The sequence below is a fragment of the Maylandia zebra genome, linkage group LG1, assembly GCF_041146795.1.
Source record: "Maylandia zebra isolate NMK-2024a linkage group LG1, Mzebra_GT3a, whole genome shotgun sequence".
Classification (NCBI taxonomy): Eukaryota; Metazoa; Chordata; class Actinopteri; order Cichliformes; family Cichlidae; genus Maylandia; species Maylandia zebra.
Window position 1 is genome coordinate 43,949,579 of NC_135167.1, and position 27,856 is coordinate 43,977,434.

At 41.7% G+C, this 27,856-nt stretch overlaps 1 protein-coding gene across 3 annotated transcripts in view; it reads right to left on the bottom strand.

Moving 5' to 3' along the window:
• Positions 1-27,856, bottom strand: part of cemip (cell migration inducing hyaluronidase 1) — a 147,149-nt gene that overhangs the window by 53,877 nt on the left and 65,416 nt on the right. For all 3 annotated transcript variants that reach the window (XM_014411347.3, XM_014411348.3, XM_014411349.3), the window contains exons 6-11: positions 27,171-27,350; positions 19,568-19,638; positions 19,331-19,426; positions 14,253-14,374; positions 8,476-8,623; positions 4,738-4,929 (exon numbers count right to left, since the gene is read on the bottom strand). In XM_014411347.3, coding sequence (XP_014266833.3) covers positions 4,738-4,929; positions 8,476-8,623; positions 14,253-14,374; positions 19,331-19,426; positions 19,568-19,638; positions 27,171-27,350 — 809 coding nt within the window. The remainder of the gene's footprint in view (positions 1-4,737; positions 4,930-8,475; positions 8,624-14,252; positions 14,375-19,330; positions 19,427-19,567; positions 19,639-27,170; positions 27,351-27,856) is intronic.

The following is a 27,856-nucleotide window of genomic DNA, read 5'->3' on the forward strand; positions in this document are numbered from 1 at the left end:
TGGTGATTGATAGGGGTCACCGCCAGCAGCATTCAGTGACTACTCACAATTAATTGTTTGCAGTTAGGACAGTCAGGAACTGTTCCCCTGAAGGAAAACAAGCCTCTTACCCCACTGGGAGAAACCCCAGCGTACAGGTCAATCGCCCCATCTCTCACCGAGGCAATTCCATGCTGGTAAAAGTCCAGCCCTTCTCCAGGAGACTGGTTTTTGAGTCCAAGAGATCCACTGAAGTGAGCACAAGGTTAACTCGTATCGTCCAACATCAGACACCAACTGGGGCTCTTACGTCACCAGAGCGATGAGTTGTGAGGAAGTTGTAGATTTGACCTCTGACTGCACACTGCACCTGACTCCTACAACACCTCCTCCAGGTGATGAGCCAATGAGAGGGCTGCACCTCATAGACTTAGGCCTGTGAGCTCAGAACTGGCTCCATGGTGGGGCCCTGTTAATCTTGTCCTGGGCACTATAGTGTGGTCATGGACTCAACTGAAGCTACCAGGGGCAAAAGCCCCCTACAACATATCTCCTGGGATCACTGGGACACACAAACCACCATGACTCAAGGAGGCATAACCAATATGCCTGTTAGAACTGTCAAATGTTCAGATGATTGAAGTCATACTGATAAATAGCCTCAGGCTGTCTCGCTCTCTTTCTCATCTATCTCCCAGCTCTCTGCTGGGACAACAAAAACAACACTCTTCCTGTTTGTGTATAACCTCAAGGGTGGAGGACAAACTCGATTATCAGCGTGTGTTCAAAAATAGTGCTGCAAAGTGGCACGTGAGCAGGAATTAATGTAACAGATTATAGTCGTGCTGAGAGTGACAAGAGCTCTGAGGAAAAGCCTCGGGCTGGTAAAAGCAGGGCTTTCACTTAGCAAAATAACAAGTGATGTCAGAGACCTAAGGAAAAAAGAGAGCGCTACTAGGTCTGATATTTTTATGCAGCCATGCAGAAAAGAAATTCCAGCAGCTTCAGTGGAGACTTGAAAATAAATCTGTTAATACTGAAATGCAAACTTATCTTTTTGGTGTGTGAATTAGTGTCAGGAATTGACAGGTAGGAAAGAAGATGCCATGCCAGTTCTAGCTTCTGCAAGCACCAGGGGCTTTTCCGAGGGACAAACAGGAGGGCTGACAAAGCTGACCTGAAGAGCTATAGCATGTGAATGCAGCGAGACAGAAAGAAAAATAGTCTGCAAGTGAATGTTTTCATATCAGTATGCGTGATGGTATCCAAGTGTGTGTGTGCCAACATGAATGGGCTCAGTCAAGAACATACAGTCCTCCAGGATACAGGCTAAGACTTTTCCTTGGCCCTGAGTCAGACCAAACACCTTCCACCAACTCCCACACACTGCTATAGGCTGTCTCCACCTGGCCTCTATCACACTGCATATTTAGAAATACACATACCCACAGAGGATGTGTTACCATCCTTTCACTCGGCTTACATTCATTTCCTGATATCTTTTTCTAGCTCTAGTTCCCTAGTGATGAACTATCCTTACTCTGGCAAGTCTTGGTTTAATGATTTAAGCAACATGGAACTGTCCTCTATAAGGGAGGCAAGTCCTCACAATGTGGCAAATACACAATTGTCATGACAGGAGTTCTAGATAAATAAATACATACAATAAAAAAAACTAAACAATAAATAGCAACTTCAGTGCCTCAATAAAATGTCTTTACATGCTGTGGGTAAAAAACAGTTGATCTGTGCTTGCAGGTAAGTGAACATCAGAGAAAGTGAAGCCTGTGTGACCAAATGGACATTTGTGCATTAGGTTAAAACTATTGTGATGTGCATCAGCGAGACAGGACATTTAATTGGTGAAGCAAACTTCTTTTGGCTAACGTTAGCCTGATGGATCACAGGCCAGCTAATGTATCTAGGCTGGCTACGTTGTCTATACGCTGCATGATGATCTTGTAACTTGGCTGGCCATCAGAAGATTCACAGTATATAACCACATAGAGTTATACCTAACAATTACATCATCCGAGTGACTTTGTGAAGAAGTCCAGATGAACAGAATTAGCTTTTTGGAATTTCCTTAATTTCCTTACATGTATCGAGACATTTTAACAGTAACAGTTAGTTGGCTAATCCTAGATTGACTGTTAGTGTTACTGCTACCAAATGCTAAAGTCTAATATGACTTCATGATAATAACTTACCTCTACAATAATCGTCAATATGGAGATAAATTAGCCAGCTAGCTGTAACTTAGCTACAGTGCAAGAATCTTGTGTGCAAGTCAACATTATTGTTGCAAGTGAAGAACAATAGTGCAGGACAGACTCGTGCACATCTTATCATTTTCATTTTGTTTTTGTGGCCAGTGGAGGAAAAAATAGAAACAGAATGCTGACTGCAGCTTACCTAATGACTAGGTGTGACATGAATTATGCTAAATTATGGTTCAGTGGGAACAGTAAACTGGCTGTGCACTTGGCAGTCTGAAAGCATTCGTTGCCAGCTCAGGGTGTGTAGTGTACAAACTGGTCTGAGGGTCACTCTTGCTCGTGCTGTTGTTGCGCCACCAGTTAAATGTGACAGGTGACAACAACGGTTCCTAAAAGCTTTATATTGTAAGGCAAACACATTAGAGCACCAACAATAATTATTAGTTGATAAAATGATGCCACAGGATCACACCTGCCATAATGCCATGTTGTTCTCAGACCACACCTGAATCAGTTGTGCTAAGTCACTTCAAAAGAAACACCTTCAAATGTTCAAAATGTTCACATTGCACACTCCGATTGCTTTTGCTTTGAGATAAACCTGCATTAATGCACACAGCAGACACAAAGGTGTGTGTGTATCTAAAGGGTGAAAGAAGCTGCCTCAGTGTGTTAAAGCTGACCAGACTGCCTTGCAGTTACAAGAAATTGATTGAGGGTCCCTCACCTTATCTTTCAGTGATAAGTTTCCACTGGGCTCAGCCTTTTTTCATTAGCTTAGCTTCTTTCTTGTGGCTACAGCTCTCACTTTTCACCTTTTGGTACATTTGGCAGCTTTTTAAGTCTTTTAGTGCCATAAAAGTAAACTTAGTAACTTAGCAACACACTTGTCTTGACGCATTCTCAATCAATCCAGGTAAGTAAATCTCCAAAGGTTGATTCTGTTCATCTGAAAACGCTACGTCCAGATGAACAGAATCAACCTTTGGAGAGTTAGCAACACACTTGGTTTTATTTTTCAATGTAGAATCAGTTCTGTCAAATAAAAAGAAGATGTGTGTTTATGACTAATGTTGAATGTTTACTTGGTACAAACCTCTTTCAGCCATTCACACAAACACATTTTTCTCAGCGTAGGTGCTTTCTATCGAGCATCCACACTCTGATAAACACATCAGGAGCACCTCAGCATCAGTGCCCAGGGATTCTCCTTTAACACATTACAGTTCCTGAATTCAGACATTTCAGGTGAATGTCTGAATTGTTCAAAGTACAACTTCCAGGCGGTTTCCCATCTAAATTACACAAAATGGGTTTAATTAATGATGCTTAATGTTGCAAATTTAAGATAGAAAGAGGCACCTATGTGCATGCATTATGGGAGTCTTCCAAAGTTTTTCTTTTCTGGAGAGATGTTTTGGATTATATGAGCCAATGGCTAAAGAATGATTTGCCCAGGTCATCAAGACTGCGCCTCCTTGGAAACAGTCTAAAAGTATGTAATGGGAGAACTGATGGTTGGTTTAGTGGTCACTGACTGTGACCATGGAAGAATCTGTGACTTCATATCCAAAGACAAAGTGGAAACATAACTTCATGTGAACCAGATAGTGTATACTGGATATCTGACAGATGAATATTACCCAGTAACTTAGTATTGGGTCAAATTTCCTTGCACTCTATGTCAGTGTCTTTAAACTGTCTTGTTATGTGTTAATGTTTTTATGTCTAATTCAATCAAATCTGAATGATTAAAATGTTTTTGTGTGAGTCTCAGTCTTAATCTTAGTGGGTCAGTGGCCACTTACTAAGGGACAAGCCCCACTAGTTAAAATACCTGGGACTCAGCATTTGGTTTTAGAACTGAAAATGTCTCTTGGATGAGAGGTGAAAGAGCTTCAGATAATTTAAAGAAGTCCAGCTGCCTTCTTACAAGCTCTTAAGATTAAATTTCATGTAGATGCTTCTAGAAGGATTTTTAGATCATGTGAAGGCAACAGTATAATCATAAAACGCCTTGGACACATACTCCATTAATACAGGCGTCTGTTCTAATACACTTTTAGTTAATCGTTTAATGAAACTGAAGCAGAGTTGTCATTCAGAAAAATGAAAAATATTCAGTGTTCACCACTAAACTAATCTGACTCTGGATACAATCAAAGAATGGCATTCCAGTTTCTTCAGAGGTAATGACAGCTTACATTTTTAAATTAGTTTCACTCGTTTCAAGGCAGTGGGACTCGAGTCATGACGTACTTTTTAGTCAGTAAATGGTAAATGGCCTGCATTTGTATAGCGCTTTTCTAGTCCCTAAGGACCCCAAAGCGCTTCACACTACATTCAGTCATTCACCCATTCACACACTGGTGATGGCAGACCACAGCTACAACTCTTTTTCAAAGACCTGTCTAGGACACTATGTGCCACAACTCTGAGTGAAAGCTGACATTTGACTGTGGTGCAGAATTACCAGCAGCATAAATTCCCGTCCTTGCAGCCTAGAACTGCAGCACACTGTCAGCTGCTGCACTCTTACCTCTGACCTTCAACTGGTTGGATGCGCAGGTCGGACAGGGCAACAGTGTAAACTCTTCAGCCTGGTGCATTGAGTAGTCTGTACTGGCCACCACCACCCGATCCCCAGGCCCCCAGCCCGCAGGGTGGTCAGCCAGCTCCAGGATGCTGCTGTTTGACATCATGTCGATGGAAACAGAGGCCTGTGGACGAACTACAGGGTGAGATGGAAAGAGTTAGGCGAAAACATGCAGCAACGCTGACACACCCATAATGTTATGCAATAAATATAGTCCTCACAACAATTGTGTTAGCCAAGTTTGTCAATCATCACAGCAATCAGGAAAAAAGAGAAAACTTTCAGACAACTTGACCTCTGACCTCTAGCCTTGAGGTCGAGGTTACTGAGATTGATTCCTTATGGAGTTACCGCATTCAAAAGAATTTCATAGAACTTGAACTCTGACCTTCAGAATCAGCATACTTTATAAATCCCTGAGGAAATCATGTGGGTTACAGTTGCTCCAACGCAGTAACAGAAACAGACTATTTAGCAATACAATATGTTACAGATCTACAAATTTAAGAAATAACACAATATATACAAATCACTCAATAATAAATATCAAGGACTGACAGAGGTGATTATAGTATTGACGGGAATATTACTGAGTAGAAAAGCGCGTGTGCAGAAAGGGTGCAACTACTGCAGTGTTTACAGTGTGTTAGATGGAGGAGATGTGCAGGTAGAAGGCCACGCGCAGGAATGATCTCACAGTCGCTGAGATTAGAACTAAGCTGAGGTTTCTAGCAGATACACCTGTGGTATCAGTTTCAAAGTCCTGTGGTGCTCCGTTCTCGAGTTATCGCATTCACAAACCTTGGCATCCACACCGCCTCTGCCCGCTCAGCAGGATGATGACAAAACCCCATCGCCTTTAACTGCTAAAAACTCTACACAGAGTCAGGGCCTATTTCCTGATGAACAAACTAACTAGAGACTGCAGCGCGTTGTGCGCTCTGCTGAGAAGGTGATTGGCTGCAGACTCCCATCTCTGCAGGACCTGTACACCTCCAGGACACTGGGGCGTGCAGCTCGGATCTCAGCTGACCCTTCTCACCCTGGACACAGTCTGTTTGACCTGCTCCCCTCAGGCAGGAGGCTCCGGTCCATTCGCACCAGAACCTCTCGCCATAAGAACAGTTTCTTCCCCTCATGTTGGACTCATGAACAATAACCGTATGACTGTTCCCACCACTAACATGTATATATCTATCTGCTTAGCACTTTTAAATTACATTTTATGTTTATTTAAGTGTTTGTTTAACAGTATGTTTCGCACTAAGTACCGAAGCAATTTCCTAATGTTGTAAACCTGCTCAACATTTGGCAATAAAACCCTTTCTGATTCTGACACTTATGGTCACACATGGACCCTGTATAGACACCTTATAAATGTCCCTGAAGGCTGATGATATGGTTTTACAGACAAGGTCAAACTGATGGTAGAAAGTGTAAATTCAGCAGTAATCTTTTGTCAAATAACTTAAAATGTTGATGGAAGTGAGGCTGTGGTAAGGAGAACAGTGTTTTGATTCACACGCAGCTTTTCCGCTGCCCTCTTCACACACACCGCACAGCTCTCTCCACCAGGACCCGGCTGCTACCTAAACAGGGAAGGAGTGGTTGGTGTGATGGCTGACAGCTGTGCCAGTCGGCCTCCTCTGGCACTGCCCCCATGAACATACTGCTCCACCCCTTCCCTGCAGCTGAGCCACAAACCACACGCCGCCACTGGCACACCAGATATGATGGAAGAAGTGACGGAGGTCAAAAATGCTTTTTGCAGCAGGCTGTAAACATGCCTTTCACTGGTGTAAGTTTGGGCATTTTGAAATAGGAGTCTGTGAGGACTAAAACACTTTCTGAACTGCAGACTTTGGACGTTCTGTGTTAGCTTTTCCCGCCCTGCACTTCCCTGCTTGTAATGGGTGAATGGTAAATGGACTGGTTCTAATATTGTGATTTTTAGCTGAGAAACAACTGAGTCTTTAAAGTTATGAAAGCACTTATTAACCAGAATAAATCTTTTCCTGAGATCACATCCTCAGCTCAGAGAAAAGCCAAGCAGACGCTTTCGTAGAATGACAGCTAGCCTACAACTGTAGTTTAATGCGTTGTGGGAGCGTGTTTGCGGGGTAAATCACAGAGTGTATAGAGTGCTTGTAGCCACTGTCAACCTTGACAAAAGACAACACTCGAAAGCCCATCTTTATATAACAAAAATATAGGGACAAGTCCAGACAAAGGACTGTAAATCTCTGCACAGATGGAGCTCCATGCATTCCAGTCATAGCAGCCCGCCCCCACAGAACATGTTCTCTGAAGCACAACAAGATTGTATGTCTATATAGACTCAGTGGCCACTGTATTCAGCTGCTCATTAACACAAAGATGTGATGAGCCAATCACACGACTGCAACTCAATGTGACATGTAGACGTGGTCAGCAGCCCCGTTGAAGTTCAAATAGACCATCAGACTGGGGATGAAAGGTGATGATGACTTTAAATGTGGCTTGTTTGTTGGTGCCAGATGGGCTGGCTTTCAGAATCTGTTGATCTGCTGGGATTTTCCTGCACAGCGAGTTCTCTTGTTGATAAAGAATGGTCTAAAACAATAAGAATATGCAGTTAGCCACAGTTGTTTTAGTGAAATGAGACATCGCATGAGCGGAACGGCCAGAATGATTCGAGCTGTTAGCAACAGAACTTTAGCTCAAATGACCACTTGTTACAACCAAGGTATGCACAAGGGCTCTAAACATAATATGTTGATGTTCTCTTTACTGACCGCACTCGGTGCTACCCCTGTAAACAAAAAGGGGGAACCGGGGCTACAGCTTGCATGGGTAGCAAAATTGAACAACATAACATTGTGAGTTTAAATTTCTGTTGCCATATTCAGAAGGCATGCTCTGAACGTAGCATAATCCACATGAAAGCAGGCTTATTACAAATTCATAGAGCTGATGGTGGTGTAATGGTATAGGGAATATTTTCTTGGCACACTTTGGACCCCTTAGTACCAAGTGAACATCATCAGTGCCAAAGCCTACCTGGGTATTGTTTCTCACCCTCCCCTTACAACAACAGTATACCCATCTTCTGATTGCTGCTTCCAGAATGATGATGTGTCCTGTCACACAACTTAAATCACCTGAAACTGGTTTCTTGAACATAAACAATTTTAAACTGTATCTTTGTAGCTAGAAGTGTGTCACAAAAATATATAGTTTGTTCAAATCTATTTTGTTGAATCTACAAAAGATGCAAAGGCAATGTAGTCTGGCAGGAATAAAGTATTTCTATACCAACGACGTGATTCCAAAGAGCTATTACCCCAAAAAGTGGCATATCTCAGCCTGGTCTGCAGTGCATCCTTAAAATGAAGGAAAATGAAAAACAAAAGACATAGCAGGCCGAAAACTACCTACAGATGATCAATACCTGAAATTCGTGTTCTTAAGAAATAAGAAAAGACCTGATGCAGGACCTGCGAGCTATGTCTGGACCATCAGTTTATCAAAGCCTCGTCAGAAATGATGTCAGTGGCTGTCAAGAAGCCATTCTTAAGGAAGGGAAACAGGGCAAAAATGCAGGGGTATGGTGTACTGTGAGAAGAAGTCTACGAGTGGAAAATATATACTCGTGCTACGCTTAAAGGTATAAACACAATATACACAGTCAAATGATTATACCTAGTTTTCCACAGAGGAAGCGGACCCTGTAGTTGTGACACAGGCCATGAGTCTGGTCTTTGTTGAGACAGACAAAGCCATAGTCCTTGTGTTTCTTGTGGATCACATCTCCCGTCTGGTTGGATGGAATGCCGTCATGGGTTTCAGCCTGGACAGTGGAAACATGAGAGACATGTGGATAAAAAGTGCTATTTTTACATTTTGCGACACACTGTTGGTTTTATTCCAGCTGTCAACTGTCCTCAAGAGGACCGTCTCAAAATGTTGGGCAACATGCTTGCTCACAGCTTGAGAGAAAAAGACAGAGAAATGTCTGGTGACTTGGCAATAGGACATTTTCTTTTATTGGGTGGCTTCTAAACGTGTTTGTTTTCATAAACTACATCTGAAATTTGTCTGCTGGCTGGCTTATGTTATTGGCAAACAGCAGGAATTTCATAAGGCCTCCAGCATACAGGGCTAGTCCTCAGTGTTCCACGGCTTCCTAATCTGTCTAGACACAAAGACTTACTTGAGCAGAGTCCTACACACATTTTTGGAACTCTAACCTCATTCATTTTCAAACAGCTGTCACAGAAAGAATAGCATGCACCTTACTTAATTATTTTAGCCTACTGATAAGGTACTGGGGCCCAACAGCAATGCTGGGGAAAGTGGTGCAGCAGCATGGAACAACACAGCGGAAAGGCCAGCGTAGCACAAACTGCCAACTCTCCTTGTTTTCATATGCGGTTTCAGTTATTTAATGATAATCTATAAATTTATGTGGTAACCTTTGCTTGACCGTTTCAATTGCTGTAAATCCCTGCTTCTGATTAAACTTTCCAACAGGGGCAATAATAAAACTGTGACCTCTTAAACTCAGCAAACTGTGCTGTGACCACTAAAGCGAGAGGAAAGTATAGACATTTAGCATCTGGCACTGAGCCTCTTCACATACCTTCAGGATGTGTCAGATAATCGAAAAACAAATTTGACCCAAATTACACAACATACTGGAAGAACACCACTTGGCTGCTAGAACTAGAGATCCTGCTGTTTTAGAATGAGAACGGCAAACTTAGGAAAACAGACTGTCACGGTTCTGGGTCATGTTGACCCAGCTTTCTGTTTTTCATGCTTTGGTGTTTTTCTAGATTATGATTTATGATTTGATTTATCAGTGATACTGTTTTGATTATGATGATTATTTATTAGACTTTGGTCAGTGTCAAGTCTGTCTCTCTCTGTCTAGTCCGTGTCTTAGTAAAGTGTGTTTTGTTTCCTGTTTTACTTTGAAGGTTCTTGTTCCTGTCTGATGTCAGTGTTCCGGCTTTGCTCTCCCTGTCTCGTTAGGTCTTATTTCTCCCAGCTGTGTCCCCCTTCTGTCTCTAATTCCTTGATGACTCCCTCAGTGTATTTAAGCCCAGTGTGTCTTTGTGTCAGCGTTGTGTCGTTAACGGCTGTTCACCCTCACTTGCTGTGTGTTGATTTCCAGTCCTGCATCTCAGTTTAGAGTTTTGTTTGCTTTTGTGAGTTTTATTTTATGTTGAAGTTTTGTTCCAGCAATAAAGCTGCATTTTCAGTTGAAACCTCGTTTCCTAAGAGTCCTGCATTTTGGGTCCACCACTCCTGCCTGCCACACAGCCGACCATGACACAGACGTTGTCATTTTTTCCGTGAACCTGTTCAGAGGCACGCGGGCTCTCTAAATCTTCATCATTTAAAGCCCCTCATAAGAAAGAAAGCCAGAAAACCTAAAACTAATTTTTTTTTTTTTTAAGTTCAGTTCAGCAAAGGAACAAAAGAGACATAAGGGAACTGGTAGTATGGTTGTTGGAATCAGCATGCCAGAACTGCAGGCCTGGCATCACATGGAAAGCTAACAGCTGGCTGTGACATGTCCCAGCAGTACACTCATGTTGCAGCCATGTTTGACTGAGGACAGATCTGTTCGTCCAACTGGCCAAAGACAACTGCTCACAGGAGCAGCCTCAGCTGACCCCGGTGTAGTGACTCTTCACTGAGACACTTTTAACCTGACTTTAGCATTGCTACAAGGTTTTTGGGCTATCCTCCATGGGGCAATTTACTAGCATGGTTTTATTTTAGTCACAAAATCAGGCTTCATCTGTTATTGAAATGAAACTTGCCATTATATTTGAAAGGTTACAGTTTGTGGCACATCCAGTGAGGAGGTTGATTTCCTTTTGCAGTGTTTTAAGTGTAACAGAGTTATTTTTATGTCTTACTTTGATCTAGTATTAGAGAAAGATTTTATTTTAAATTTCCCTTGTTTTATCCATAGAGTCCAAAGTTTTCTTTGGACAATAAAGACTTAAACCTTAAAAAGAAAACCCCTGGGCTTGGGGGGCTAATGATGTAGGTCAGAGTCAGAGAGACTTTATTTATCCCCAAGGGGAAATTAAGATAGATACCTAGACCGTACATGCAATACACAAACATCACATTACATAACATGGAAAAGTCACATGACATGCAGGTTAAGGATACATGAAAAGATCAGCAAGCAGCAGTATGGCTCCAGGCCACTACTACTACTACTAGATGTTTACTTTGAGAGTGCTGATGCAGAAGTGTAGAGAAGGTCAGAAGGAGTTAAAGCAGTTGCACTGTGTCTTGTGGATCGAGAGAAAGCATATGGTATTGTGCTCAGAGAGAAACTTTTGTACTGCATAAGGGAGTCAGAAGTGGCACAAAAGTATGTGAGGGTGGTGCAGGACAGTGAGACACTTTTAAGGCGTGCAAAAGAAGTGACAGATGACTTCAAGGTGAGGAGGGGATCATATCAGGAATCAGCTGCGATCTCCTTCCTGTTTGCAATACTGATGGAGAGGCTGACAGATGAGGTCAGGCTGGAGTCTCCGTAGGTTGCGGTGTTTGCAGATGATATTGTGATGTGTAATGAGACTAGGGAGCAAGTGGAGAGGTTGAGATATGCTGTAGGGAGAAGAGGAATGAAACTCAGCCGAAGCGAGACAGATACATGCGTGTGAATGAGAGTGAGGTGTAACAGTGGAAAAGCAAGGGGTAAGAGGTAGCGAAGGTAGATGAGTTTAAATACATGCCATCCAAAAGGTGGAGTGGGTCGAGATGAGTGTCAGGGGTGATTTGTGACAGAGGGATAGCAGCAAGAGTGAAAGATGGTATCCTTGCTATGATGTCTGGTTTGGAGACAGTAGTACTGACAAAAAGACTGGAGGCTGAGCTGGTGGTGGCAGACTTGAATTTGCAAACAATTCCTTTGAGAGTGACCAGGATCGACAAGATTAAAAGCAGCAGCTCAAATTGAGCGGTTTGGAGACAAAGTTAGAGACACGACTGTGATGGTTTGGACTTGTGCAGTGGGACAGTGGATATAATGGGCAAAGGACATTGATGATGGAGCTGCCAGGCAGCGAGAAAAGAGGAACACTTCCGAGAAGTTTAATCGATGTAGTGAAGGAGGAGATGAAGAGGGTCGGCATGACAGAGGAGAATGCCAGCGATTGGATAAGACAGAGGCAGATGGTATGCTGTGGTGTCGCCTAAAGGGAGAAGCTAAAAGAAGATCAAGATATGGTACAAGATAATGTCAGGGTTACTGTAAATCATCTAAAGCGTAGTACAAGCTGACAGTGAACCTGTATATAAGCAGAATTACTTCTATTGAAGAAAATTGACTGTTCAGTGACAGATCTAAGCTTGTGACCTTGTAAACGTGAAAGAGGAAGATGGTTACAAAGAGATGCATAAAATGCCTTTTCAGTCAGTGATGATCTAGTATTATTGGTGAATTATATCAACAGCAAGCTGACTGTATAAAATGTATGAAGGTCGCACAGAGATTTCTACACTTCTTAGGGAATTCAGAAACTGCAGAATAGGACAGCACATTTCTTTGTTTCATTTTGTTTCCTGGGGCCAGCTCTTTGCTCCGATTTTAGAGCCATGAGCAATGCAATTAAAGACCATCCCTAGTTCAAACTAAAAGGCTAAACAAATCACAAACTATTACCAGACAACTAAATAAAAGCTGCTTTGTGATAGCTCAGCCTCCTGTTTGTTTTATGGTTTTATGGTGATTTACACCACTCACCACTATGATTAACAGTTGTTTTTTTAACAATACTCGTGATCACAATGGGCAAACATACATTAATATTAAAAATCTAAGCACATTCAATTAAATTAAAGGAAGAACAGCAACTCAGAAACAAAGTGGTAGGACCCATAAACTCACAGAGTGGAGTCAGCGGATGCTGAGGTGCATGGTGCACAGAGGTCACCAACTTTCTGCAGAGTCAGTCCCTACAGACATCCAAACGTAGATCCAATGAAAGAAACTCTAAACGATTTAGCGTAACAAGACATTTTGGACAGTTTTTTTTCTCCCAAATTTGTGGGAACAGCTTTAGGGATGGCCTCTTCCTGTTCCAACATGACCGGACACCAGTGCACAAAGCAAGGTCCATGGATGAGTGAGTTTGGTGTGGAAGAACGTGACTGGCCTGCACAAAGTTCTGACCTCAGCCCAGAAAGTTGATTGTCTTCACGTGGCCATTAAAACAACACCACATCCAGATGAACAGAATCTGATTTGAGGATATGTTTACCTGATGAGCATGAATCAAGACCTTTGGGATGAATTAGAACGGTGACTGTGAGCCAGGCCAACATCAGTCTGACCTCACAAATGCACTTTTGGAAGAATGATCGAAAATTCTCCAACACTCACAGACCTTGTGGAAAGCCTCGCAGAAGAGTTGAAGCTATTAAAGATTAATGTGCAGATATAATGGTTAACTCTATGGGTTAAGACTAGGATGTTACTCAAGTATGCATGTGAAGTCAGACCAGTGATTTACAATACTAACCACATAATATGCCTTAATATGATTGGTGTGACTGGTGCACAGCTGGGGGTTATATTTCTTGCTGAAGTGAAATTTGCATTAATAAATAATATCTACACAATAAATGTAAGAAAAACAGCTGCGTGAGGGTATAATACAAAAATATGTTTGGGATCTTCTGCCTGACAGGTGTGTTCACCTGTCACAGAATAGAGAGTTATTATACGGCTTTATATCAACGGTAGGAATGATTTCCAGATGGATTCTCTACGGCAGCACGGTTGAAGGAGCTGGTATGCTTTAGAAGTGTGGAGCAGTTTGTTCAGTGACTCGAAGGAATCAAACCTTCCAAAAAGTTCAGCTTTTGTGAGTGCCTTTCTGAATCATGGCCAACCCACTGAGCTGACCACAGGTGGACTCCAATCAGTTTGCAGACATCTGACAGATGATCAGATGGCTGCAACAGATCACCAGTGGAAGCTGGACGCAATACTTATGCACGTGTTGTATTTCAATTTTTTATTATGTCACATATGTAGAATTTTGACATGAAATATTAATTCCATCCACTTTGGAGGTTGTAACGTGACAAAATGTGGAACGAGTGAATACTTTTTGGATGCACTGCAGTAAAGTTCAGCAAGTTAACATTAACGCACACATCCAAGCATAGATGCAAGGATGGAGTCATTAACACATTAATAGTGAGAACTTTTAATTAGGGACAGTAGTAATATTTTAAATTGAACTTTTAGGAACCAACGTTGGATCGTGAAATACACACTGAATTTATTTCTTAGTATTTTCTGTGAAAGATAAACTCATTTCATTTAGATTCCTCTTTTTCTTGAGCGTATTGATGCTTAATTGCATTGTCTTACTCCTAATGAAAGTGTCACTTATTGTAAGTTAGGTTGTGTTGTTCTCTAAGAATATCTTTACCTGAATGTCCAGCGGGCTGCTACATAGGCGGTCTGGATAGGCTTTATGCAGATCAGACAATTTCTCCCAGTCTCCAGATCCCCTTTCATCATCCCTGTCAAACCAGTTTGACCATTCTGCCTCTGTAGACACAAAGAAACACAAACACACACTTCTATATTGGTGGGAAGATGATGTGGGGATGACATCACCAATCAATTACAGCTCGGACAGAATACCCGGTGCCCAAATGAAATACTGGAGAGCTGAGCTGACATAACGACATACTGATTGATTGATAATACTTTACTGATCCTGAAGGAAATTGGGTTAAGGCTGCTGGCAACCAGCGCCATCTTACCCTTCCGAACATACATACATTACACAAACATCACATAGGGAAGACGGGTCGGAGAGGTAGAACAATGGAAATACACAATATGAGGAAAGACGGGGAGAAAAAAGGACTCCACCCAGACTGATATCAGATCAGCTCATATGATTAAGAAAATAAATGGTGTAGCTCGGGTGTTAGAACAGGTCACCTACTGATCAGGAGGTTGGTGGTTCGATTCCTGGCTGCTCTGTTCTGCGTACCAAATATCCTCGGGCACAATACTAACCGCATGTTGCTCTCTGGTGCATTCAGTGGTGTGTGAATGCTAAAAATATTTTCTGTTTTAAGTCAACACAAAGCGTTGTGGGGATCCCCAGGATTTCTCTGGCAACAGCTGAAGAATGACCATATTCTGCAGGTGCTGCTGTGCAGCGTGCTGACTAGTGTCCTCGCTGAACTCTATTACAACCTTTCACCATTTAATCTTTGCCTCAGCCTTCACTTACTTTCTCTTCTTCATGTCCAGAGTTATCCTACAGACTACTATCTGATGCTGACTAACTACATTGTTGCCTGACAGCAGCTTGCAGTCTCCTGTCTCTTTGAGATTGCACCTTCTGTCCACCTGTATGCACCGTTATCCACTCTTATAGGTCATCCTATGTTCCTCCCTCTTCTTAAAGTATGTTTTCAACAAAGCCATTTCTATCCTTTTTGAAAAAATTGCTGCCATCTGTCCATCTGCATGTCTCTTTTTAACCCACCCATGAGAACCACGAGTCAGCTCAGATAAATGAGGAGGGTTGCGTCAGGAAGGGCATCAGGCGTAAAATCTTGGGAAAATTAAACAAGGTGATCATAAAGAACGAGATTTCCAAACTGAACAGACTCTTGAAATGATTAAGTGCTTTGGGCAAGTTTGTGTCAGAGGAAAGACCTTTGATTCCAGATCAGACACCCTGATGGTCTTGTGTGAACTGAAGGGAACCTGATCTGGTGTAAGTCTTCTTTCTGAGGTGCATCTTTGTGAGGAAGCAGAGCTCTGGCCCTTATTTTTTTTATAAGAAACTCCTCTGCCACTCCTGATGAAGACTTTAATAAACGGCTGAAAGAGCTAAATGAAGGACTATGGACGGCCCTGAAGCTCTGCTGACTACCACTCAACTACCTACTAACGCTACCTATTTAGCACACCAATATATTGCCGATGTATATCCTCTGTGTGGGTAGTGGTAGGTGTTTGCATATTGGGAAGCGATTGTTTCTCTGTTTCTTAGTACTACCCACACAGATTTAATGTAGCTTTTTCCTGAGCAAGACCTCGGGATGATGTCGCACACCTCTGTTTCACCAACGCCTTTTCTCTGTCTGCACGATCTGACTGGAGAGACATTATGTAGCACAAACATTGTTTTCCCACTGAAAAGATGTAGCACTGACGAGGCATTAACATAGCTTATTGACACAGCAAATATAGTCTATGTCAGCAATATGTTGCTGCACTTTGTTTGATTGAACACAGTTTACTGACTATATTCCTCTGTAACACCAATGTTGCAGCGACAGAGGTTGGAGTCGAGATACTGAGTCTATACTCCAAGCAGGGGGGGATGGGCTGTTTATTTGTATATTTGTCCCTACAAAATACTTTTGACAGCAGAAAATGTTACTGCCTGTTGGTGAGGTGAGCAGCTAATTAGCAAAGCAACCAGACTGTAAGCTGATAGTAGCTAACACAGCCTGGCCTGGAAGATGGACAGCAATCAAGCAATGCTCAGAGTATCGTGGGGATGCCAGGATTTGTCTGGGTGTGTTTATTGTATCTCACCACACTGCATAGATACCTACAAAGAACACCAGGTTCTACTTGGAATTTAATATTTCCCTGTAATAATATTGTTACATGTTCTGCCTTGTCGTTGCACTAAGCTGTAGTGTGAATCTTAAACACAGAAGTCCTTCAGATATGAAGTAGTTTTTTATTATAGCACAATGTGTCATTGCAACACTTGTGCAGGACATTTACTGGTCAGAAGCTGCCACAACTACCTCTGTGTGTCTGCAGTGCAACAATAGTACCCAGTGTCAATAACATGAGCCAGTCTGCCTGAAACAAAAGCATGAAGATTTTGCTTGTGTTAGCTATGTTGCACCCCGGCAGCCTGTAACAATATAACAGTTTGATGGAAAATGTTTCTATGTTTTAAAAAACATGGAGCATAGAGACTTTCTTTCATTCTAGAGTAGCCATGTGGCTACAGCCAAGATAACTGCTAAGATGTAGCACAGCCCCACAGCATGTAACAGCTGATAACTAGAACTTTCCAGGAGGACAGTGTGGTGATCACAGGAGTGTAGTAAAGTGATGTTTTTCCTTCTCTTAACTGCTAACAAATGTAACGTGTTGCTGGCTTCATGACCTCAGCTACTTCTACATCTTGCTCTGTTCTGTGAATGCTTCCATTTCGGTCACATGTGGGAATTCTTCCATTTTACAGCAGTTTCTGATGTCTTCAGTGTCCACGTGGCTTATGTTATGTTCCCAAAATCTATAATGTGTAATTCGTTTAAACGTTCAAATTACACATAACCAGGCTAAGCTAGCGATCGTACAATTAGTAAGTAGTTAATGAACAATGGTTTGTTTTTTTGTTTTTTTACATACAGTGACTTGCAAAAGTATTCGGCCCCTTGAACTTTCCCACATTTTGTCACATTACAGCCACAAACATGAATCAATGTTATTGGAATTCCAGGTGAAAGACCAACACAAAGTGGTGCACACGTGAGAAGTGGAACAAAATCACACGATTCCAAACATTTGTTACAAATAAATAACTGCAAAGTGGGGTGTTCGTAATTATTCAGCCCCCTTTAGTCTGAGTGCAGTCAGTTGCACATAGACGTTGCCTGATGAGTGCTAATGACTAAATAGAGTGCACCTGTGTGTGATCTAATGTCAGTACAAATACAGCTGCTCTGCGACGGCCTCAGAGGTTGTCTAAGAGAATATTGGGAGCAACAACACCATGAAGTTTTTGCACATGTTTTTTGCACATGTCGAGGAGCGTGTCAGGCTACATTTCACTGTGTGTTATACTTGTATAACTATGCATGTGACAAATAAAGAACCTTGAACCTTGAACACAGCAGACAAGTCAGGGATAAAGTTACTGAGAAATTTAAAGCAGGCTTAGGCTACAAAAAGATTTCCCAAGCCTCAAACATCGCACGGAGCACTGTTCAAGCCATCATTCAGAAATGGAAGGAGTATGGCACAACTGTAAACCTACCAAGACAAGGCCGTCCACCTAAACTCACAGGCCGAACAAGGAGCTGATCAGAAATGCAGCCAAGAGGCCCATGGTGACTCTGGACGAGCTGCAGAGATCTACAGCTCAGGTGGGGGAATCTGTCCACAGGACAACTATTAGTCGTGCACTGCACAAAGTTGGCCTTTATGGAAGAGTGGCAAGAAGAAAGCCATTGTTAACAGGAAACCATAAGAAGTCCTGTTTGCAGTTTGCCACAAGCCATGAGGGGGACACAGCAAACATGTGGAAGAAGCTGCTCTGGTCAGATGAGACCAAAATGCAAAACGCTATGTGTGGAAAACTAACACTGCACATCACTCTGAACACACCATCCCCACTGTCAGATATGGTGGTGGCAGCATCATGCTCTGGGGGGGGGGCTTCTCTTCAGCAGGGACAGGGAAGCTGGTCAGAGTTGATGGGAAGATGGATGGAGCCAAATACAGGACAATCTTGGAAGAAAACCTCTTGGAGTCTGCAAAAGACTTGAGACTGGGGCGACCCTAAACATGAAGCCAGGGCAACGATGGGACGGTTTAAAACAAAACATATCCATGTGTTAGACTGGCCCAGTCAAAGTCCAGATCTAAATCCAATCGAGAATCTGTGGCAAGATCTGAAAACTGCTGTTCACAAACGCTGTCCATCTAATCTGACTGAGCTGGAGCTGTTTCAAAGAAGAATGGGCAAAGATTCAGTCTGTAGATGTGCAAAGCTGGTAGAGACATAACCTAAAAGACTGGCAGCTGGAACTGCAGCAAAAGCTGGTTCTACAAAGTATTGACTCAGAGGGCTGAATAAATACCCACACCCCACTTTGCAGTTATTTATTTGTAAAAAATGTTTGGAATCATGTGTGATTTTGTTCCACTTCTCACGTGTGCACCACTTTGTGTTGGTCCTTCACGTGCAATTACAATAACATTGATTCATGTTTGTGGCTGTAATGTGACAAAATGTGGGAAAGTTCAAGGGGGCCGAATACTTTTGCAACCCACTGTATGTAAAAAAACAAACCATTGTTCATTACTTAGTTAGCTTAGTATGCTTAGTTGGTAATAATGGGAACTGTTTGGGCTACCCTTGTGGGTGACTGTAACAAAGGTTTGTGGTCACTAGTGCAAGTTTTGGGAGATATATATGTATATGGTATAACTAGCAAGGTAAAGAGCACTGGAAACAGGCTCTTTAAGGGAAAAGGCTCTGTTCATATTAGTGCACCAGTAAAACCTGTTGCTTTGGCTGCCCCTATTCTTTGGGTACCATTGTGGTTAAATCCAAATGACTTCTGCTGCATTTATTTTGGATGGCAGTGTGTCCCTGATAAAAACTAAGTGGTGTTTAACATCTTGAGAGACACTGAGGCGCTGCATACTTTTGTCTGTGTATCTGCTCTCCCATTCTTTTCAGAAAGAAACACTGGTGTGGCTATGTGTCCGCAGAGTTACCTTGGACCCACTGGCTGCTGGCGGTGACGGTGAAATGCTCCCCAAAACTTGACTGAAAAACTTGAGCGCTCCGGGCCTCTGAAGACGCCTTAGTCCCTGTTACAACAAATGCTGTTAGTGCCGTAACATAAAACTTGCTGGGTTTCCTGGATGAAAAATGCTTTGATCATGTCATATCCCATTAAAATCATGCTAGTGGCAGGGTTAGGTTTTTTAAAAATAAAAAAAAATTCCTACCTTGATAGACAGCAGTGTCCTCCACAACAGAAGACACATCACCTTTTGTCACTATAAAGGTCCAGGGATGCCTGTAGATAACAAAAAAAAAAGCATATGAAGAAAGAAGCCAGAAAATGGTAGCAAATCAGACAGATGAAAGCAGTAGAACGAGGGCAGAGAGTGGAATGAAAAAATGTACAGAAGGCACAGAAAGAACAGAAGCGAGAGATGAAATGAATAAGAAATGAAGCTGAGCCAGAAGCAAAACTGTCTGGACTAAGAACTGCCAATAATGATTGTTCTTTTCACAGGTTCAGCATGTGCCATGTTGCAGAACCCAAAGTTTTCAAATCTTGTTTCAAGATTCAACAAGACCAATAAAATAATGCTGTCATTGTGCTGACAGCTCAACTCAACTGTGAATGCAACTGCGTTTGCATTCACAGGATGAGGTTCTCTCAGAAGTAGTGACAGCAAGGGAATGACTTCTGAAACTAAAACATGTTGATCCCTCTCTTGTAACTACAGGACATTAATAAAGAACCCAATCATGGTCCAGTCTTCTTCCCTTAAGCACAGTGACCTCTTTCTGAGAAGAATTAAATACAATTGTATTTATATAGCACCAAATCACAACAACAGTCGCCTTGAGGAGTTTTATACTGTAAGGTAAAGACCCCACAATAATACATACAGAGAAAACCCCAACAGTCAGATGACCCCCTATGAGCAAGCACTTTGGTGACAGTGAGAAAGAAAAACTCCTTTTTAACAGGAAGAAACTTCCAGCAGAACCAGGCTCAGGGAGGGGCGGGGCCATCTGCTGTGATTGGTTGGGGGTGAGGGGATGGAAACAAGACAAAAGACAGGCTGTAGAAGAGAGCTAGAAAATAATTATAACTCATAATTAAATGTAGAGTGGTGTATAAACAGTTGGTGAGTGAAAAAAGGTTAAGAGCTGGTTTAACAGAAGGGGGCCTGAAAGCTGGAGGCTCTGCCTCCTATTTTAAAATACTCTAGAAACAACAAGTAGGCCTGCAGAGCGAGAGCGAAGTGCTCTATTGGGGTGATATGGTACTACAAGGTCATTAAGATAAGATGGGGCCTGATTATTTAAGACCTTGTATGTGAGGAGCAGGATTTTGAATTTGTTTCTGGATTTAACAGGAAGCCAATGAAGGGAAGCCAAAACAGGAGCAATCTGCTCTCTCTTTCTAGTCCCTGTCAGGACTCTTGCTGCAGCATTTTGGATCAGCTGAAGGCTTTTCAGGGAGTTTTTTGGACATCCTGATAATAATGAATCACAGTCGTCCAGCCTGGAATAAATCCACAAGATATGATGTTGAGACAGGATTTTAGAGATTTTAGAATTTGTTCAATATGCACATTGAAGGACATGTCCCGGTCAAAACTGACTCCAAGATCCCTCATGGTGTCATTGCAGGCCAAGGTTTTTTTATCCAGAGTAAGTATCTGGTTAGATACCATGTTTTTAAGATTTTCATAGTCGAGTATAATAACCTACAATAACCAGTTTTATCTGAATTTAGAAGCAGAAAATTAGAGGTTATCCAGGTCTTTATGTCTTTAAGACATTCCTTCAGTTTAACTAATTAGTGTTTTAATGACTTCATGGATCGATAAAAGTGGGTATCATCTGCATAGCAGTGTAAATGTATGCTATGTCTTCTAATGATGCTGCCTAAGGGAAGCATGTATAATGTAAACAGAATTGGTCCTAGCACTGAACCCTGTGGAACTCCATAATTAACCTCAGTGTGTGAAGAGGACTCTCCATTTACATGCACAAACTGGAGTCTATTAGATAGATATGATACAAACCACTGCAGTGCAGTACCTGTAATACCTACAGCATGTTCTAATCGCTCTAATAGGATATTATGGTCGACAGTATCGAACGCTGCACTGAGGTCTAGCAGGACAAGCACAGAGATGAGTCCACTGTCAGAGGCCATAAGAAGATCATTTATAACCTTCACTAAAGCTGTTTCTGTGCTGTGATGAGCTCTGAAACCTGACTGAAACTCTTCAAATAAACCTCTGCAGATGATCTGTTAGCTGTTTGACAACTACTCTTTCAAGGATGTTTGATATGAAAGGAAGGTTGGAGATTGGCCTATAATTAGCTAAGACTGCTGGGTCTAGAGATGCTTTTTGAGTAAAGGTTTAACTACAGCCAGCTTGAAGGCCTGTGGTACATAGCCAATTATTAGAGATAGTTGATCATATTTAAGATCGAAGAATTAATTAATGGCAGGACTTCTTTGAGCAGCTTTGTAGGAATGGGGTCTAAAAGACACGTTGATGGTTTGGAGGAAGTAATTATTGAAGTTAACTCAGAAAGATCAATTGGAAAAAAGACTAAATAAATATCAATAATATTGAAAGCAGCTGTACGTAATGTTCCATCTGTTAGATAGTTATGAGCAATTTTTTCTCTAACAGTTAAAATTGTATTTGGGAAGAAAATCATGAAGTCATTACTAGTGAGCGTTAAAAGAATGGTTGGGTAAACAGAGCTCCGACAGTTTGTGGGGCTACAATGCTGAAGAGAAATCTAGGGTTGTCTTTATTTTCTTCAATCATTGATGAATAAGAAGGTGACACTTTTTTAGATGGTTTATACTCTTGAGGTCCTATAAGTTGGGAGGTGGGGCAGGACCCAAAGTTTCCCAGTAGGAGATTGTCCAAAGCACCACACTGCCTTCGCTGGTTTGCCTTCTATCCATAGTGCATCCTGACGCTGGGTGTTCCCTAGGTAAGTGATACTCATGCACCTGGTCCACTTCTGATGCTCGCTTGCAAATTGTTGGTGTTTTCAGTGGTGGACAGAGGTGAGCATGGGCACTCTGTCTCGTCTGCAGCTATGTAATGCCATATCAAACAAACTGTGCATTCTGACACCTTTCACCAAGAACCAGCATGAACTTTTTCAGCAATTTGAGCTGTAATAGCTCATCTGTTGGATATGACTACACTGACCCTCACTCTTGGCCTCACTCCATCTATGACGCTGTTGCTGGTTCACCACTGCTCCATTAAGGACCAATTTTGATAGATACTGACCACTGCAGACCAAGAACAGCCCACAAAAACTGGGGTGTCTTAGCATGGAGAGTGAGATGTTTGGACTCTAATGCAGCAAAGATAGCATTGTCACTCATTCTGGGTAAACACTGTTTATTTATTTAACCATTTGAAATCATGTACTTTTTCTCCCAGGATCCTTCTACTTGACTTGAACAGAATGATTTATATAATAAAAACAGTTATCATATGGTGATGAACTGCTGTGGGCAATCCCAACAAACAAAAACACAATGACTTCCTACCTCACCCCATACAAGCTGAGGCCAATTGATGTTTATTTTTGTATTTCTTCACTTTCCAAATAATCAAACTAGCAGTTGCTCGTTGCACTTCTCACCAAGCTTTTTGCTGCTGGTCTTTTAGCACATTCCAGCTTTGTGCAGATCTACAGTCTCACCCCTGACATCCTTTGACAGCTCTTTGGTCTTGCCCATAGTGATGTAGAGGTTGAAATAGAAGAAACTGATTTTGTGGATGGTGGTACAGTTGAGATCAGGAGTATCTGTAATTGATTAACTGTAATCTGTGATAGGCAGCCAACCTGTGAGAGCCTAAGGTTTGGCTGGGTTGTAGGGGATCAAATATTTATTTTTCCCACTGACATGCAAATCAATTCATAACTTTTGTATTTTTCTGGATTTCTTGCTGATATTCTGTCTCAATGAAACTACAATAGAAAATTCCTGTTTCATTCTGTGGAAGTGAGCAAACTTACAAACTCTGCAGGGCATTTGGGTAATTATTGTTCCTTTGTTAGTATGTCTAAAGAGCTTTGACTGAGAACCTTCACAGACATTTGTTAGTATGGTTGAACCATTTGTTTGGTGCAGTTTTTATACATATAAAATGAGTCTATTTTAAAAATATCAAATTACTTTGGACAAATTAAAAGTGGACATTTTTAAGAAAACGATTGGGTTGGTATCTACACCTTAAAGCTCATCTGTACATGCTGATTTACTTAAATTGATTTTTATGGAGCAAATAAGCATTGTGTTGCTGTATTTCTGCATGCTGCCACAAGTACTGCTGTGACAGCTGCAGTAAAGATATGCAAATGACATAACTGAAAATGTATTGCAGAGTCTCATAAATTCCAGCTTATTAAAATGTCTCTGGGTGCACCACAAATTACACAGCCTCTCTCTCCTGATGACACCAGTGTCTGCCTGTTTGGCAATAGTGTAAGGAGAGCCGGCGACAAGAGTCGTTAGGCAGGAATCCCTCTGTCGCCTCAACACTGCTCCGATCGTCCTCCACAGCATCTACAACTGTGGAAGAAAGTGCAAATTGGCAAAGGAATGTTAACTTGTGTCTCTGTCCTCAAGTCATTTATAAAACCCTCTCAGTGTTTCCCGGCTCTCATCTGCAGCATTCATTTTCATAATGCTGCGCGGCTCAGGGGCTAACCACAGGGCCTGCACTGCCAACATTAACCAACATCTCCTCTCAGCCCACAACAAGGCAGCTGACATTACAACTAACAAACACGGTGCAAAGCACAATCGCACAGGCCTGTATTTTACCATGCAAAGTCACCTTTCTTTTCTTTTTCTCAAAAACAGAAGAGCACAGTAGTGTTGTTTGAAAAAGGTCTCAGTTTACAAGTATGAACACTAATGTTAGAAAATCGGAGACCTCAGCAGTCGTTTGGTCGTGATTCATGATTCAGTTTCCATTTCCCATGCATGATACACACTGACACAGTGAGTGCAGCATAACTTCACACAGTGCTCTTAGCTTCCACAGCTTCCATAATATGTAAATGTGTGTCTTTTAATCAGCACACGTATGCACATTTAGTCTTTGTAGTAGGTATGTCAAGCCCACTTTACCTGAATGACAACAGTGATGCTGTGTACAGGAAGGAGATGAGCAGACACGCCTTTCTGAGGACACTCAGATCCTTTAATGTGTCCAGCATCATGTTGGAGATCTTCTACCAAGTAAGTGCTGTTTACTCTGCTGTTGTCTGCTGGGGGGCAGCATCAGTGCCAGAGATGCCGCAGGATCAAAAAACTAATCCACAAGGCTGGAAGCATCAGTGGTCAGAATTTACAGGCATTTGTCAGTGAGGGTCAGGGGTCACTGAACAAACGCCTTTTCTATCACGGACAACACACCCACTCCACTCCACACTACTGAATAAGCACAGGTCCTTCTCCTCAGACTAATCCAACCATAAAGTCCGCTTCACTCTTACCGTTCTCGTTAAAGCTATATAACAACTCTTCATTCTTTCACAGGTGAACACACCTTTCAGGCAGAAGATCCCAAACATGTCTGATGTTTATAGTCTACATATGATTTATTACTGCCATTTGCACTTCTCTCTTGAACACTGCAAGTCTTACTTTTACTGTTTTTAACCAACTTCATTTTTACTTTCTCCATTTTTTATGAGTGTATAAATTCCTACAGTATCTCATAGTGCATGGTCCTTACAAGGCGCTCGTGGTACTTTTATTCTAAATGTGTTGTTTTTTGTTTATTGCAGACTGTACAGTTTTTTAAAATCAACAACCTTTCACCTTCCACCACCTGAGGCACAGCCACCGATCTTAGATAAGTGCATAACATTTGAATCAAAGCACGTTTTCTCAAATGGTGGTAAACTGAACTGAACTTGTCTGTGTGCTACTTAAACCTTATATTAAACCTTATAAACCATAATGAACAAATCTAAATCGTAATATTTGGCTATTGTCAGCAGGTAGACTTGAAACACAGCTAAAAATGGTCTGCCTGAAACAGTGAATGTGAAAGCCGTTTAGTTTAATGTAAATCTAGAAAAATACACTACCAGTAGAAGCTTTAAGAACACCCCAATTCTTCCAGTTTTTTTAATTGCAATTCATGTCATTCAAGTCCAATGAATAGCTTGAAATGGTACAAAGGTAACTGGTGAACTGCCAGAGCTTTGAAAAAAAGAAGTTAAGGTTAACCCAAACTGAATATAATGTACATTTGAGAATTATAAAAAAAGGCCTTTTTCAGGGAACAAAACCTGGGTTAACTATTTAAAGCTGCTCTGCAGCAATGGAGGTTGATGAAGCTCTGAAAGCTGTTGTACTACTAATTCCTACAGGTGTTCCAACTTTTCTGGATTACTTACAGCCCCTCTGTCTGCATAAAAGCAGTGTTGGCTTGGAGCACACCGTGGTATCATACCCTCGTGAGCATCTGTTGAACAGTATTGTACTGCAGAAAGTAGCGTGTTGCTAAAACAATGGTGAGAAAAAGGCAATTAACAATGCAAGAGAGACAGACCATCATCCGGGGCTGTTTTGCTAGATCCAGGGTCGGTGACTTGTACAGAGTGAGAGGCACCCTGAACCAAAACGGCTACGACAGCATTCTGCAGCACCACGCAGGACCCTCTGGTGTGCGCCTACAGCAAAACGACCCAAAACACAAGTCCAAGCTATGCCAGAACTACCTCAGGAAGAAAGAACAAGGTGGTGAGCTTGAAAACATGGAGTGGCAGCACAGTCTCCAGACTTAAACCCCATCGAGCTGGTTTGCAATGAAGTGGACAGAAGAGTGAAAGCAAAGCAGCTACAAGGTCCACATTTATGGGAAGTTCTGCAACAGACATGGGAAGAACGTTCTGAAGAATATTTGATTTCTATTTTAGAAAGAACGCCACAGGTGTGTTCAGCTGTTATAGCTGCCAAAGGTGTCTACATTGATGAGTCAAAAGTTTAGCATACATTCGATGATTTCTTTTTTAACTCCAATTGCTTATTTGTACTGTGCTTTCATTTAAGAGTGCAATGAGACATTAAACTGCATAATTTTCAATAAAAAACTGGAAAAAATGGGGTGTTCTGAAACTTTTGACCGGTAGGAAACTCAGTAGGAAACAAAGACGAACACTGTCTGCTCTCCCATGGCACATTATTCTCTAAATGATCAAGAAGACTTTATAACCAGATATAAAAGTACAAGTCTTCCAATCAGGAGTTGCTGCAGCAGACTGCAGTTGTCTCTTAGAAAACAAATGTCCTTTCTTTGTTTCCAATACTTCTCACCTTTTTAAAGTTATATTTTAGATTGCTATTTTATCACTGTGCAAGCAAAAGAAAAGTGGCCAGTGTTAGTTTGCCTAACAAATATTACCCTTGACATAGTTTGTAGAAAATCATTAATCACCAAGAGATCCCCAAAAGCTTCAGGCATTGATTAGAGAAAAGGACAACTATTCAAGGTGCTTCACCTGAGGTTCTAACATTTTCTCATTAAATCAAAGCAGTCCATGAAATGAATGCTCTGGACAATACTGTGCTGAGAGCTCAAAAACACATTTTCTTTCCTGACACGGTTTGAGCTCAGAAGTTTACACACACTCGTCAGGGACAAGAGAATTAGTATCATTTAGAATATGCTTTGGTAGAATTGGGGGAGTGTATTTAAATGAATCAACTTCCTGTGACACACCTGGCAAAATGACAGGTTCGGTTACAGAGGTTGATGGACTTCATTTTAAAATTGTGTTTCAATAGCCTACCGAAAGCCGAGACTCCCGATGTGTTTGCTGCCAAGCCTGGATATACTCTTCTTAGCGGAGTCCTCCAAGTTGTTGGAGCCCTCGTCATTGACCATCATCGCCAGTATGAGCCCAGGCTTGATGCCATCGACATATTTTGCAAGGCGATAACTCTCGTTTTTGCTGCGGTACGTGTCAAACCTGTGAGAATGATGCAGAGATTAAAAGAGAGACAGATAAAAGAGGAAAAGCACCAAATTCTTACGCCTTCTGTTCAGGGGACTTTTGAAAGCTGTGCTATTTTGCAAACAGTCTGCCATCATGAGATGACATGGAGAACACGAGCTATTTTGCACACTTGCCACTTTGCATTTTTTGCTTCAGAGCGGTTCACAGCTTGAATGAATCTCTGACGCATTTTTACTTGTAATTAAATGGTTTAAAACAAAGTTTAAAAACCTAACCAATAATGTTTCAGTCACGCTTGAGTAAAAATTGAATTGGCATTGTCCTTGTAACTAGAATAAAATTAGGAGAGTTACGACTGCATTTCACTTTTGACAACTGATTTTAAGTAGCTGCTGCAACCATTTCTACCCCTATGTACAGGTAAGTCTGCCGAGCGCCTCTCTCATTTTGCAGTAAAATCGCCGTCCTGCAGGTTTTAGCTTTAGGAGACTTTAGCTTTCTGGCACCTCGTTTGTGGA